At 41.7% G+C, this 13,303-nt stretch overlaps 2 protein-coding genes across 25 annotated transcripts in view; one reads left to right on the top strand and one right to left on the bottom strand.

Moving 5' to 3' along the window:
• ANGPT2 (angiopoietin 2) overlaps positions 1–5,632 on the top strand; it is a 55,997-nt gene extending 50,365 nt beyond the window's left edge. For all 3 annotated transcript variants that reach the window (XM_081521376.1, XM_081521375.1, XM_081521374.1), the window contains 2 exons: positions 1,631–1,761; positions 4,506–5,632. In XM_081521376.1, the coding sequence (XP_081377502.1) occupies positions 1,631–1,761; positions 4,506–4,666 (292 nt within the window). In that variant the 3' untranslated portion in view covers positions 4,667–5,632. The remainder of the gene's footprint in view (positions 1–1,630; positions 1,762–4,505) is intronic.
• Positions 1–13,303, bottom strand: part of MCPH1 (microcephalin 1) — a 232,568-nt gene that overhangs the window by 123,416 nt on the left and 95,849 nt on the right. For all 22 annotated transcript variants that reach the window (XM_081521367.1, XM_081521358.1, XM_081521359.1 and 19 more), the window contains one exon: positions 7,604–7,681. In XM_081521367.1, coding sequence (XP_081377493.1) covers positions 7,604–7,681 — 78 coding nt within the window. The remainder of the gene's footprint in view (positions 1–7,603; positions 7,682–13,303) is intronic.

The following is a 13,303-nucleotide window of genomic DNA, read 5'->3' as shown; positions in this document are numbered from 1 at the left end:
TTAAAAAATCTGAGTTACTAACACAGAAGTTACTCAGGGGTAACGCTTTATGGAACCTACTGGGTAAGGTCCCAGGTACCCTCAACGATTTCCTCCATAACCAAACCCTGGGTGCCCCAGCGCGGAGCCTAACAGAGAAGCAGCCGCGGCCAGTCCCCGCTCTGCCACGTATGGCATGTGACTCTGGGCGAGTTCCCGTCTCTGAACCTCCACTGTCTTACCTGTGAGACCGGGGGTGCCGCCCGCCCACCTCGGGGCTGTTCCGGGCACTGGTATCACACGTGGGAGAGTGCATGGTGTGGGCGCTGAGAGACAGGACCCTGGCCAACCTTTCCTCTCGGCTCCACCTTCTGTTCCAACATGAATTCCAAGAAATTCTACTCCTCCCAAGATAGTTACCAGCACACGTGAGCTGGTGTTAGCAAGACGAGCGGCGTCTGTGGGGCTTAGAGAGCAGGAGTGTCCCCAGGACGGGAGACTCAGCGACCCCGGCCCCAATGCCCACACAGCGAGGCAGGCTCAGCACAGGCTCTCGCACCCCCTGGACCCTGCTTCCCTGGCCGGGGCTCCCATGGAGCGGGGCACACAGCCCCCCAGCCCTTCTTCCCTCCTCCTGGGCAGGCAGGCTGCCGGGGGAAGCCAGATTTTAGCTATCTCCTAAAAGCCAGAGCGCAGAAGAATTGATACTTTCAAACAGTGGTGCTGAAAAAGACTTGAGAATCCCTTGGACTGCAAGGAGATCAAACCAGTCAATCCTAAAGGAAATCAACCCTGAATATTCACTGGAAGGACTGACGCTGAAACTGAAGCTCCAATACTTTGGCCACCTGATGCAATGAGCTGACTCACTGAGAAAGACCCTGATGCTGGGAAAAATTGAAGGCAGGAGGAGAAGGGGACGACAGAGGATGAGATGGTTGGATGGCATCACCAACTCAATGGACATGAGCTTTAGCAAACTCTGGAGACAGTGAGGGACAGGGAAGCCTGGCGTGCTGCAGTCCATGGGGTTGCAAAGAATTGGACACAATTTGGTGACTGAACAAAAAGCCTGGGCCATCATCTAGAATCTAATTAACAGTACGCTTATTGTTTCTCAAAGTCTGGCAGGTTTATTACAATACTATTCAGAAATGAGGCGAAGCAGCCACAGGCATTATTTTCTACATGGTTCACTAAACTACACCAAGTGCAATGGTCCTTCCTGGTCTGCTGCCCTTCCCACCCCCACCGGTCATCTTGGGACTTTGATTACTATTTCCATGATATGGAAAGAGGATCCCCTCACAACGTATTTTCCCCTCTTTTGTTTATCTGAAAGCAGCAGGAAAATAAATTATAGGGCCCTGAAGTCCCCGCTGATGCTTGTGCAAGTGATACGCAGTGAAGGTTTCATGAAAACATTCCTCTTTGCCTAAGGGTTTGATGATAAGTTGGTTCCTGTTTATACCAGCACAAAAACAATTTGTCCCGGGTATGCATTAGTGCACTAACCAGCATAGCACGCGCTTCTGTAAAATGAAATTCTTCATCATAAAAAACTTTCCACTATGATAAATCAACCACCCAAGCCAATTATGTTTTGCTTTTGTTTTTTTTTTTTCTTCTATTTTTCTTTGCATGCTCACAGGATTCACCTTAAAGGCCTCACGGGGACAGCCGGCAAAATAAGCAGCATAAGCCAGCCAGGAAATGATTTTAGCACGAAGGATGCAGACAACGACAAATGCATTTGCAAATGCTCACAAATGCTCACAGGAGGTGGGAGGACTTTTCTCTCTTCCTATTTGTGTTGGCAAGGAAGGGTTTCAGAGAGTGAAAGGTTGGCTATTCAGACTGCAACCTGTGATCGGTGACAGTGTCCAAATTTCATAACTAGATGGACTTGCTCAATGCGGGGAGGTTTGTTTGTCGCTTTTTCGGACTGTTGAGTTTTACGCACAAATGTGATACGGAGCTAGAATTGTCGCCAGGCCAACTGTGTCGCCTCAGGACCTGGCCCTGGCAGGGAGAGGGGCCATGTGACTGAGTAAGCTCTCCTGAGCTTGTGCTGAATATCAGTTGTTGGAAAGACGGTTTAATTCCATTTTGCTTTATTAGAAAGGTTACGAATTCAAAATGGCAACAAAGCAGTGATGTGGATTCATTAGTATAGGAATGTTTCCAATGAATAATTTATAGTTCAAACAAGAATTTTTCAGTTTTTTTTTAAAGATATCATTAATATATAGCAAACACTTATAATGCAAAGAAACTAACTAAACAATCTCCTTTTCTGTGCATCAAATTAAAATGAATGATAGTCCAGTTTAAATTAAGGCCTTTATTTTCAGGCTGTTCTTGCAATCTATTGATACCTTCCATGTTAGATCTCTCAAAATAAAAAAGAAACCACACTCATAAACAAATGTGATATAACAGTCACTTAAATGGTAGATGAGTTCTCAGAAGCATGTCAGAGTTTAGTGATAGGGACCAACTGTTAGAAAACCTATTCTTCTGATTCCTAAAAGTTTTAAAGTGGAATAACCAGAGCCAGTTAATTGTGACTGAGACCAGAAAAAAGTCTGGCAAATGCTGTCAAAGTTAGTTCTTAAAAACACTGAAAGATTGAAATCAGCAATGAAAATTCTGCCAACAGTGCAGACTAAATGTAGAGGCAAACAGGAAACTGGCAGTGTTTAATTTGTAGAGGCCATGAATTGTATCACCAAAAATTCATTCATTACTCACCCAGGAAAACCAGAGGAAAGAGCTGAGGTCAATAAATCTTACAAATATGAGGGACTGTGTCAACAAGTAAAGGATCTAAACTTACCATATGTTAGCACTGCAGTTAAGAACTGTTTACAGGCAAAAGGATTTATTTAAGAAAATAATTTGAAATACAGTAATTTTCAAGTCTTTCAATGATACTGAGAGACGGAGGCTCCATTAAGAAACTCAGTCTTATGGTTCCTTAGAGAATGTATTTTATCTACAAATACATGTTGGTAACATAAGACTTCCTTATTAGCCAGGCCCACTTCAGTAATTATTTCAACCAGCGAATGCTATTATGCGGATTGTGTAAAAGCTGTCTGTCTCCCCCATCGACCATAATAATCCTTTTTAAAGCCAACCAGGGGAGGGGGGTGGGGGAGTGAGCCCCTGGAATCCTTCCTGTTTGCCATTCCCACACTGAGCCCAGCTGTCCACTCGGGCGACAGCGGTTTTCAGACCACCCGAATGTCAGGAGCTACTCAGGAGAGTATCAGTGCATTAATAACCAAGGAAACAACATATTTATTTGCTCAGATTAAGATTTAGGGCTGAGAGTGGAAGTGGAAAGCAGACAGGAGAGAAGAAATGCAGCCCAAGAGAGTGAGTGTAGAGGTCAGATTCCAAGCTGTGGTCTGGACCACGGAGAAGCCAGCTAGATTTTTGCATGTATAGTAAATTCAATAGCTGACTGGATTCAACAGGCTCTGGAATGGAGAGACTCATAAGTGTGTAATATTCCTGAATATTATGAAGGATTATGAGCCTCACATGCAAACATCTTATCAAATCAACATTAATCTGAATCAAGTAACAGAGCTGTTACCCCCAGGAAAGAATTTAGGCATCTGGATGGAATAATTGGTGACTACAGAGCAACGTGTCAATATCAGAATAGAACATATGCACCAGAACACTTTTTAAAGAAATAAAACAGGCCCTGCCAGTACTTGCCCCTGAGATAATGGTCACATTATTTCTTTTACTAGCTTTGGAGATATCAAGAATAGTTGTTATTTTTTTCTGCATTTTAAAATTTTATACAAATGGCATCATACTGTGTATGTCCTCCCAACACAATATAAAGATTTGTCTGGATTAGGGCATGTAGATTGAGGTCACTCCTCCCCTCACAAACTCCAGGCCTCTAGGGAACGGGGTTAACCCAGACCAGTCCTTCAGGCGTAGGTGTGGACGTCCCCCAGGGGCACACACCACTACAGCCTTGAATTTCCTTTTTGTCTCCAGGACTTGAAGATCTGCTTTTTATCTAGCTCCACTGAGTACTTAAACTTTGTGGTTACGCTTCCAACAAAAAGACTTTCTTTGTTAGCGGGAGGGCAGCCTGAATCCGTCTGGTCCACCGTGTTGCTGGGACAGGATGGATGGCGATCCTGGCCCCATGAGAGCCACCCACCCATTCTCCAGGTTCTGACTTTTCCTCACTTTCAGCTGTGCCCTGGCTCTCCTAGTCATGTCGGTGGGTGACTGGCCCTTCCCCACAGCACAGAGGAGTAAGGAAGCTCCTAAGAATGTGTGCCTTAGGGAGCCACGGTCCAAGAAGTGCAGAGGTGGAGAGCCACGCTCCCCGCCGCTAGGCGGCTCTCCCCACACTCAAGAGCATCCCCGGGCGCACCCTTCACAGGCCTGGGATGCGACTCTCCGAAGAGCCGGCATTTCCGACTCAATGGTGAGACAGTCAGGGCTGCCTGGCTTCTAACTCCTTCTGTGCTTCCCTTTCACAGGCTGGTGGTTTGATGCCTGTGGTCCTTCCAACCTGAATGGAATGTACTACCCACAGAGGCAGAACACAAATAAGTTCAACGGTATTAAGTGGTACTACTGGAAGGGCTCTGGCTACTCACTCAAGGCCACGACCATGATGATCCGCCCAGCAGATTTCTAAACTCTGGCACACACCTGAGGGACAATGTCTTGGCCTGTTTCCAGAGACTTGATCCCAAAGCACTAAAAGACTGCACGCTGTCTCCGCATCCAGCTTGGACGAACTGCCCGCTCTTGGTGCGGGAGGGACCCGTGCGCTTCCAGTGCGAGCCCCGTGAGGTTCACCCCTTGAACCCGCATCGCTCAGTGAGCCGACGCACAGCCCCAGACAAGCCACAGCCTGGTGTGGTGACCCAGCAGAAAGCCTTCGGGAAGATAAATCTAAGCTTGCGAACGAGACTGACAATTTACAGACTCTGTTGTCACAATCAAGAATGTTATGTGCGAGCTGATCAGTAAATAACTGGAAAACAGAACACTTACGCCGTATAGTAGAGATAACCTTGGAACTGCATTTTTCCAACCACTGTTTATAGACTGTGTAAATATCTATATGTCCTGAATTCAGCATTGCTATCATAATTAAAAGGAAGAAAAAATTCTGTAAGCCATAAAAATACATTATATATTCAGGGATTTTTGTGAGAAGTGGTTTTTAGTAGTTTTAATATTTGGAGAAGGAAAAACATAGCTAATGCATTTTTATGCCTCCTCTTAGGAGCTTTAAATTTTCATTTTGAGAACAGCATATTTACATGTGTATTGACAGCTTAGTTTTAAGTTAATGCTCAAATATATATATTTCAAAGTTTCCATGGTGAAAACTTTCAGGATCTCTGAAATTATTAATAGAAACATGTGTTCTTTTAGTATATATAAAGATTGTACTATTTTTTCCTGCCTTGCTGTTAAATATGAAGGTATTTTTAGTAATTAAACATAACTTATTAGGTGAGATGATCACATTTAACTTCTATGATAATATTTACAGCATTGTAATTTGATTCTGAAACAAATGATTGTGCTTCATGACAAGGAAAATCTTGATTTTTAATGAAGAAAATTATACATTTAATTTCATGACAAAGAGGCTTTCCTATCTTTTACTTAGAATCCTAGGGACGGGGGAGCCTGGTGGGCTGCCGTCTATGGGGTCGCACAGAGTCGGACACGACTGAAGCGACTTAGCAGCAGCAGCTAGAACAGAAGTCTTGTTTCTCTTCTACCAAGATGCATTTTAGAGAAGTAGGCTACAATATAGTTTGTGATTGAGAAAACCTTTCCATTTGAAACACTTACAAAGCTATACTTATCAAGCTAGATTCACCCCACCCCACAAATTATTCAGGGGAAAAATATAATTTGCATCAGTAACAATAACTTAAATCCTACTAAGCTTAAACCAGGAGTCAATTTTAAATGAAGTGTTCTGGAGTGCAAAACCAAAATCTGATATTTATATAATAGCATATGCAAATGTTTACAGAACATTTCAAGAGCACAGATTTAAGCTCAGGACTGTGAAAACTCCTAGAGTTTTAACTCCGTTGAAGTTTCAGGATACAATTAATACTAATGATCATTTGTGTAATGCTCCCTAATTTGGGAGCCATTTCTCATATATTCACATTTGAGTCAGATGTTAGGAAACGTACAGCTAAGTCTGCAGCCAACGTTTACCTGTGTCTGTCTCACCTTACACTGTTCTACCACTATATTTTTCTTATCTAATTTATTTCACCCCCACACCTCCCCTTTGCCAACTTAGTTTCATAACACCCAGGTATTGCTTAGTAGACTCTGAACACATTTCCCACCAAGCTGTACCTTCCCAACAAAGACATTAACAAGTAAGTAACCTCCCGTCTCAGAATAGCTTCTCTCAGTACATGTAAGAAGGTGCTGTAAATTTAACAGAGGTTGAATGTGTACACGGCTTTGTACCAAGCTGAAAAACATCTGATAATAAGAAAATATCCCTGCTCCAGAAAAACCATACGTTTTCATGATCTCTCAAGGGCCACATGACACCAAGGTGGGGAAATGAAAATACAGGAGAAATTGGCAACAACACCCTTAATTTATAGCACCTGTCCACGTGGGCAGATAAGGTGAATTTCAAAGATAAACATCACTGTGTTGCTCAGTGTTACAGATACTCTCTCATGGCAGAGAATGGGGGGAATTTGCATCTTTACTTCACACTTCAACTCCTTACCTGGTATTTCAAACAACATGTCTTGCTGAGAGGAATTCTTCCTCTTCTTGAGAAAACATTGATAAAGCCAAGACCAAATCAAAACAGCAATCTCAAAAATGAGAACAGAAACAACAACTAAATAAGCCCTGGGAGGGCAGAGTTCAGTTTCTTACTATGTGATAGTCATATGGCATTCTCAAACAACTGAAAAACTTGGAGACTGGTCGGAGACTACCGATCATCAATTATCTTTCAGGCATAATCTTTTCAAAGCATAATATGTTACAAACCAGTTAACATTTGAAAACAAAAGCCAACTTCTGCACAATCTGACTTCCAAACAAACCTGCAATTACCTACTTATTAATCTTTAAAAACACTGGAACCTGGAACTTTCCCGTTAAGAATGTGAAATACCACAAAGTCAGTAAAGCTGAAGTTAAGTTTAAAAAAAAACACCAAAACAGAAAGACCACATCATAATGCTAGCACACTGCAATTTTTATACCTATCAGTTCTATCTGTTAACAGTAACAGCATTATTATTTGAAGTGGTAAGCAAGATATAATAGTGCCTTCTCAAGAATTTTGTCTTCTTTCATTTTTGTGTTTCTCAATCCTAAGGACTTGCATAATTAAATTTTTTGAGATTACATTTCCCACGACTTTTTGAGGAATGGTCTCACATTTATTCTCACAAATAGACAAAATGTGTTAAGTTCTGCAAATGTGTCATTTTAGTTATAAGTATAATTGCTATTGATTTAATTTTAAAAACTTGAGTACATATCTATGCCAATAATAATTTCCTGAAAATACCAAATTGCACTTATCATCATAAAATAATGTATGACTTACAGGAGCTGCAGGGAAGTAGTTAGACAGTTCAAATGGTTCCTCGGAAATCCAGTGACCCATTTCCAAAGACCACAGTACCTGTAAGTGACAGAGAAGCAGAGCACTTTTAATAAACTTATCAGGCTTTTAGGGAACAATAACCACTTCAAAGGTACAGCGAAATGAAAATAAAACAAACAAAACAACCCCAGCAGTAACTACACACTACATGGATCCGAACCAAGCATCTTGAACACTGAAGGGCTATCAGAATCTTTAGGCTGCGTAAATGTTACAAATATTAATGAACGCTTGGTTAAGGAAAACGTCTCTGGATGGCGGCTAGACGCCTGGGTTATGATTATATCTTAGTGAGGCCACATACTGAACACCACCCTACTTCTAAACACATGAAACACTGCACCTTCCTAAATTCCAGTTTCCAACTTAGAGAGTTGTTACAGATGATCTTAAGTAAATAACACAGAACCTTGTTAATCAAAAAACTCCACATATTTGGAGAAGATAGATCATAAACCTACTTTCAAAGAGCAAAACTTTTGGGGTGTAACTTTATTTCTATCATTTGCTAATACCTTTAGGAGAAGTTTTCCGTAACACATTGGTAAATCCTTCTCACCCTTCAGAAGAGTAAAATGGCTCATATCATAAACAAGCTTTCATCATCATCATCAGAACCCACATATTTTAGAATAATCAAAACAATGCTTTCATTTTTACTTCAACAACATTTGAGATTCTGCAGTCATCTTTATGACCAAAATCCCTGAATATCTGTGTGAATTCTACAAGTAAAATAAACAAACTGAACTACGTAACTCACACTTATCTTTTTATCTGCAATTTCCTTCTTTCCTGCAGTCAGTGAATTCATTCTATTTCTCTAGAGTTGTGATGAAAAGTTTAAGGGTTTTTCATGGATTTACTAGGAATGAAGTCTAAATCTTCCTTTTTGGTAGTTTCTAAACTTCGGAACCATCCATGGAATATCAGTCTGAAATATCTCCTTTTTAATATTAAACCTAGTACTTACCCAACATGGGACAGCATTTTATTTTGTTTCTAAGACAAAGTGAGTATGACGGTGGAATAAAGATAAGAACGGAATACAGAGTCTGAATGACCATTCTCAGCACTGGCCCAGATCTTAAACAGATGCATTTACTTATTCAACGGCCATTTCTTTCTGCTCACGATCCATTTATCTGTGAACAACGTATTGAGAGCCTACCAAGCTGGGTCCTGGAAATCCAAACCCAGACCTAGAAGGATTTACCCTCTTGCGGGAGGCATGAGGGGAAACCACAAAGGCTGGTTTCTCCAAACCAGTGCTGGGCACACTTACAAGAGGAAACAAACTAGCTCAGGTCAGGAGAACCAAGACAGGGTCCAGAGAGGGGCTGACACTGAAGCTGAGTAACAGCTCCTGAAGCGCAGGCAGAGACAGGGTGGGAGAGAAGGAGGTGTTTCAGCACAGGGAGAACACCACCCGTCAGGACAGCATTAGAGCAGGCGCTTCCTTTGGCTGCAGTAGAGGGAGCTTTGGAAGAAGTGGTAAGAAAATAGGGTCGGTGGCTCCATACGGTAGGGAAGGGATGCTAGCATACCCTGTTTCTACCCCCGTGTGCCAAGAACATCAGTGCAAGCACAACTGTTGGGGAGGAGAGTCAGAAGGCACATCAGAAAAGACTGAACAAGCAGCCCACAGCGTTGGGCTCACATTGGTACGATGGGAACGGAGCGAAAAAACGAGAAAAATCTGCATCCATTAGAGAGAAAGCAAAGAGTTGGGTTCTCAGGGACCCTAATCTTCAAACAGATCTGTGTGTACATGGGCATTTTGTCATTGAATTCTCTTTTTCTTTCCCCCTGATTTTTACTACATAACCAACATTTCAAAAAAAAAAAAGACTTATATTAATATTAATTCAATGAAAGAAGGTATTAGAAAATTTATAACTCTACACTGAAATCATGTTTGTACTCAGTTCTTTATGGGTGGTTAAAATAACCCACTGCAGTAACATACTGTTTGCCTTACTTTTATCGGTCAATGTATGTTATCGTTTCCAGAGACACATTAGCTCCCTACAAACTCATATGATTAGCCCAGGAAATAAACTGTGGAAAGTTTCAAAATCAGGTTCATTTCCGACATGAAGCATGTGGAAGAGCAGTATAGTGAGAAACACAACATTGCAATGAGAGAATCCAGTGAACCAGCCTTAAAAATGGCTTTGGAATTTGAGTTCAAATGAAATCCACATTAAAATGTCAACTGACTTAAACAATCTCTGGGAGAAAATTTACGTTCTCTGAATCTGCCTCTTTCTAAATATTTTGAAAATAAAACCATCAGGCAGCTACAGTAGCATTTTGGTGAGTGAATTAATAAATTTAATTTATGTAGGCGTCCAAGGAATGAGTATTGTATACAGATAGCAGAAAACATTAATTTGATTGTAAAGAAATCATCAAATCAGAGTGCATTTTTTTTTTTTAGAGTGTAAATTTTTTGCTTTCGTGTTTTCATTAGCTAGATTTATCTTCACCTTAGTAGAGTATTCAAAAGAAGGAAAATCTACTCTGTAAGATGGCAGTTAAGGCTGCAAGATTAGTTAAAAATAGAAGGTTAGGGACTTCCCTGGTTGTCCAGTGGCTAAGACTCCAAGCTCCCAATGCAGGCGGCCTGGGCTTGATCCTTGGTCAGGTAACTAGATCCTACATGTCACAACTAAGAGTTAGCATGCTGCAACTAAAGATTCTGCTTTGTCCCAAGGAAAACTGAAGATAATACGTGCAGCAACTAAGACCCAGAGCAAAGAAATAAGTAAAAATACCAAATAAATAAATAAAAGCCAGTACTAAGTAAACAAATAAAAGGTTAACTGGGCATATGTTTCTCATAATATACATGAAAGAATGAAAATAATCAAGAAGCTATCTTAAGCAAGGAATGGGGCTGCATGAATACAGAGGACCAAATCCCATGAATACAGCCCTTAAAATGAGGGCTGAGTTATTTCAGCATCCACTGCAAATAAATATATTTCTCGGTTGAGTCGCTCAGTCGTGTCCGACTCTTTGCGACCCCATGAACCACAGCATGCCAGGCCTCCCTGTCCATCACCAACTCTCGGAGTCCACCCAAACCCATGTCGATCGAGTTGGTGATGCCATCCAGCCATCTCATCCTCTGTCAGCCCTTCTCCTCCTGCCCCCAATCCTTCCCAGCATTAGGGTCTTTTCAAATGAGTCAGCTCTTCCATCAGGTGGCCCAAGTATTGGAGTTTCAGCTTCAACATCAGTCCTTCCAATGAACACCCAGGATTGATCTCCTTTAGGATGGACTGGTTGGATCTCCTTGCAGTCCAAGGGACTCTCAAGAGTCTTCTCCAACACCACAGTTCAAAAGCATCAATTCTGCGGCGCTCAGCTTTCTTCACAGTCCAACTCTCACATCCATACATGACCCCTGGAAAAACCATAGCCTTGACTAGACGGACCTTTGTTGGCAAAGTAATGTCTCTGCTTTTTAATATGCTGTCTAGGTTGGTCATAACTTTCCTTCCAAGGAGTATGCGTCTTTTAATTTCATGGCTGTAATCACCATCTGCAGTGATTTTGGAGCCCAGAAAAATAAAGTCTGTCACTGCTTCTACTGTTTCCCCATCTATTTGCCATGAAGTGATGGGACCGGATGCCATGATCTTAGTTTTCTGAACGTTGAGCTTTCAGCCAACTTTTTCACTCTCCTCTTTCACTTTCATCAAGAGGCTCTTTAGTTCATCTTCGCTTTCTGCCATAAGGGTAGTGTCATCTGCATATCTCAGGTTATTGACATTTCTCCCGGCAATCTTGATTCCAGCTGGTGCTTCCTCCAGCCTAGCGTTTCTCATGATGTACTCTGCATATACGCTAAATAAGCAGGGTGACAATATACAGCCTTGACATACTCCTTTTCCTTTTTGGAACCAGTCTGTTGTTCCATGTCTAGTTCTAACTGCTGCTTCCTAACCTGCATACAGGTTTCTCAAGAGACAGGTCAGGTGGTCTGGTATTCCCATCTCTTTCAGAATTTTCCACAGTGTGTTGTAATCCACACAAAGGCTTTGGCATAGTCAATAAAGCAGCAATAGATGTTTTTCTGGCACTCTCTTGCTTTTTCGATGATCCAGCGGATGTTGGCAATTTGATCTCTGGTTCCTCTGCCTTTTCTAAAACCAGCTTGAACATCTGGAAGTTCATGGTTCACGTACTGCTGAAGCCTGGCTTGGAGAATTTTGAGCATTACTTTACTAGCGTGTGAGATGAGTGCAATTGTGCAGTAGTTTGAGCATTCTTTGGCATTGCCTTTCTTTGGGATAGGAATGCAAACTGACCTTTTCCAGTCCTGTGGCCACTGCTGAGTTTTCCAAATTTGCTGGCATATTGAGTGCAGCACTTTCACAGTATCACCTTTCAGGATTTGAAATAGCTCAACTGGAATTCCATCACCTCCACTAGCTTTGTTCATAGTGATGCTTTCTAAGGCCCACTTGACTTCACATTCCAGGATGTCTGGCTCTAGGTGAGTGATCACACCATTGTGATTGTCTGGGTCATGAAGATTTTTTTTGTACACTTCTTCTGTGTATTCTTGCCACCTCTTCTTAATATCTTCTGCTTCTGTTAGGTCCCTATCATTTCTGTCCTTTATTGAGCCCATCTTTGCATGAAATGTTCCCTTGGTATCTCGAATTTTCTTGAAGAGATCTCTAGTCTTTCCCCTTCTGTTGTTTTCCTCTATTTCCTCAGCATTGATCGCTGAGGAAGGCTTTCTTATATCTCCTTGCTATTCTTGGGAACTCTGCATTCAAATGGGTGTATCTTTCCTTTTCGCTTCCCTTCTTTTCACAGCTATTTGTAAGGCCTCCTCAGACAACCATTTTGCTTTTTGGCATTTCTTTTCCATGGGGATGGTCTTGATCCCTGTCTCCTGTACAATGTCACGAACCACCGCCCATAGTTCATCAGGCACTTTGTCTATCAGATCTAGTCCTTTAAATCTATTTCTCACTTCCACTGTATAATCATAAGGGATGTGATTTAAGTTATACCTGAATGGTCTAGTGGTTTTCTCCACTTTCTTCAATTTAAGTCTGAATTTGGCAATAAGGAGTTCATGATCTGAGCCACAGTCAGCTCCCAGTCTTGTTTTTGCTGACTGTATAGAGCTTCTCCATCTTTGGCTGCAAAGAATATAATCAATCTGATTTCGGTGTTGACCATCTGGTGATGTCCACGTGTAGAGTCTTCTCTTGTGTTGTTGGAAGAGGGTGTTTGCTATGACCAGTGTGTTCTCTTGGCAGAACTCTATTAGCCTTTGCCCTGCTTCATTCTGTACCCCAAGACCAAATTTGCCTGTTACTCCAGGTATCTCTTGACTTCCTACTTTTGCTTTCCAGTCCCCTATAATGAAAAGGACATCTTTTTTGGGTGTTAGTTCTAGAAGGTCTTGTAGGTCTTCATAGAACTGTTCAACTGCAGCTTCTTCAGTGTTACTGGCCAGGGCATAGACTTGGATTACCGTGATATTGAATGGTTTGCCTTGGAAACAAACAGAGATCATTCTGTCATTTTTAAGATTGCATCCAAGTACTGCATTTCAGACTCTTTTGTTGACTATGATGGCTATTCCATTTCTTCTAAGGGATTCTT

Source organism: Giraffa tippelskirchi, chromosome 8 (genome assembly GCF_054371585.1).
Source record: "Giraffa tippelskirchi isolate mGirTip1 chromosome 8, T2T-mGirTip1v1.2.pri, whole genome shotgun sequence".
NCBI lineage: Eukaryota > Metazoa > Chordata > Mammalia > Artiodactyla > Giraffidae > Giraffa > Giraffa tippelskirchi.
The sequence above is the reverse complement of the archived record's forward strand: the minus strand, read 5'-3'. Positions and strand labels throughout refer to the sequence as shown.